Here is a 1,979-nt window from a genome sequence, read left to right on the forward strand (position 1 = left end):
TTTAGTTTTTTCCTTCCTCAGCTACAGAAGCGATTGAAGTTTCTGTTTATTATTTTGTTTAAATTATTTTTCGCTGTTATAGATTTTTTCCATTCATTTGTATTCCTTTGAATTCCATGACTGCCAATTTCACTCAAAACTGTTTTCAATTTCCTTTGAAGAAAAATTTAATACTCCTGGCAGTTTGTGGTTTTAATGAAACTCAGCAATTTATTTCTTATACAAGTTAAAACTGCAATTCATTTGATTTTAACATTTTATAAGAAAATAACTGAGTATGTATATTTTTTTTTAATTTTATTGACACAATTTTTTTAATATATTAGAAAAATTATGACAACTATATTAGTTTTGATTTTTAATTTGAATTTCTTAAAAAATTATTGTAACGACATTTATTTTTTACATTTTTTTTTGCTATCTTATAAGTTGAGATAGAACCTTTAGTACTCAAGTATACTTCAAATGGGTGAGACCTTATCTATAAAAGGTTTGTTGGTAATAATTCATTACGTACTAATAGCAACTTTTTTAAATTCACAAAGGCGAGAACATTAGTTGGCTTTATTTGAGCAACTCAATTTAAACGAAATTATTATTTTTTTAATACTCACGTAAGTTTATTCAATTTATTATCAATGTGATTTCAATTTTATTTAACATAAAATTTCACATAGTTTTATCATGGTGACCACAAGGTTACAGGCTCAAAACTGTCCCCAACAGTCTTCTAAAACGTCTATCAAGCAGATTTGTTGGCCGCGACGAGGGATGAAAAATAGAAGTTCTAAAAAGAATAAACAACAAAAGGATGAGATTTGTGTGCAAGTTGATAAGTCCAAAAAATGTGGATCTTCCTCTGGCACCTTAACATTTATGTGTGCGGATTGCAGGAAGGCAAATGAAGTTTTTAAATACTTACAAGATTCTGTTTCCGATCCATTTGATGTAAATATGGATGCCGTAATGGCTGCATACGGAATAATACAAGAATGGAAGCAAACAACGATGGATCGCTTAGATTAGTGATGGTCGCGGTTCACAAGAAAACTAATACCCATCGTTCAAGTTGTTGGCTTTATCTTAATGCACCAACCAGAAATCCACAAGATCCACTAAATTTGTAAAAATATAATACAATTCTTATATTTGTCCAAAGAAATTATTGTATTATAATATAAATATTGATTTTTTTTTTGTCTAACAAGTGATACATAAAAAAAATAAAGTGATTGTCTACTGAAATATTCCACCAAGTTAAAAAGTTTTAATTACGATAGCAAATTATATACATTTCACTTTATATACCTTTCAATTTATTTTCTACTAGGTGGGGGCTCAGGATATAATCCGTATCAGAGGTTAGTTTAGTAAGTCTGTTTACACATCTAAATCTAAATGCACCTTAAAAACTAATTGACTTGAATAAAAAAATAATCCCATATGCATAGTCATTTTAAAGATTTTTAAAATTTTTTCTATAAAAAGATTATAGAAATACTGGAAACACTTATAATAGTAGTATTAACATTTTTTCGAGGTTTATTTAAAAGCCTTTGTTTTATGAGAAGGTTTTTTGGAAATAATTGCATCTTTATAATATATATACATATATGGAAAAACTTGTAATAATTGTATTACCAGTTTCTTGAGACTAATTTTAATGCCTTTGTTTTATAAGAAGGATTCCAATAAATAATATATACATATATATATATATACATATATTATAATAGTGTATTATATATATAGTATTACATCATTAATCAAATTCAGTTTTTTGGGATACGTAAGTCTAATTGGTTTTTAATGTTACCTATTGACTCCCAAAGGAATCTGTTTTTACCACTAATTATCTTACCAAAAATAAGTAAAAGTCGCTTTACTTGTATGTTATTTTTGTCTGTATGTATGTTATTTTCTTCTGAGATATTTATTCAATTTAAATATAAAATTGTTATAAGCGTTTGTTTAGGTTT

At 26.6% G+C, this 1,979-nt stretch overlaps 1 protein-coding gene across 1 annotated transcript; it reads left to right on the forward strand.

Moving 5' to 3' along the window:
- The first annotated feature begins 361 nt into the window (after nucleotides 1–361).
- Nucleotides 362–1,256, forward strand: LOC119683089. Its single transcript, XM_038096694.1, has 2 exons — nucleotides 362–614; nucleotides 678–1,256. The coding sequence occupies exon 2, from the start codon at nucleotides 685–687 to the stop codon at nucleotides 1,024–1,026; it is 342 nt and encodes a 113-aa protein (XP_037952622.1). The 5' UTR covers nucleotides 362–614; nucleotides 678–684; the 3' UTR covers nucleotides 1,027–1,256.
- The last annotated feature ends 723 nt before the right edge of the window (nucleotides 1,257–1,979 follow it).

This window comes from Teleopsis dalmanni, chromosome 2 (assembly GCF_002237135.1).
Source record: "Teleopsis dalmanni isolate 2A chromosome 2, ASM223713v2, whole genome shotgun sequence".
Lineage (NCBI taxonomy): Eukaryota > Metazoa > Arthropoda > Insecta > Diptera > Diopsidae > Teleopsis > Teleopsis dalmanni.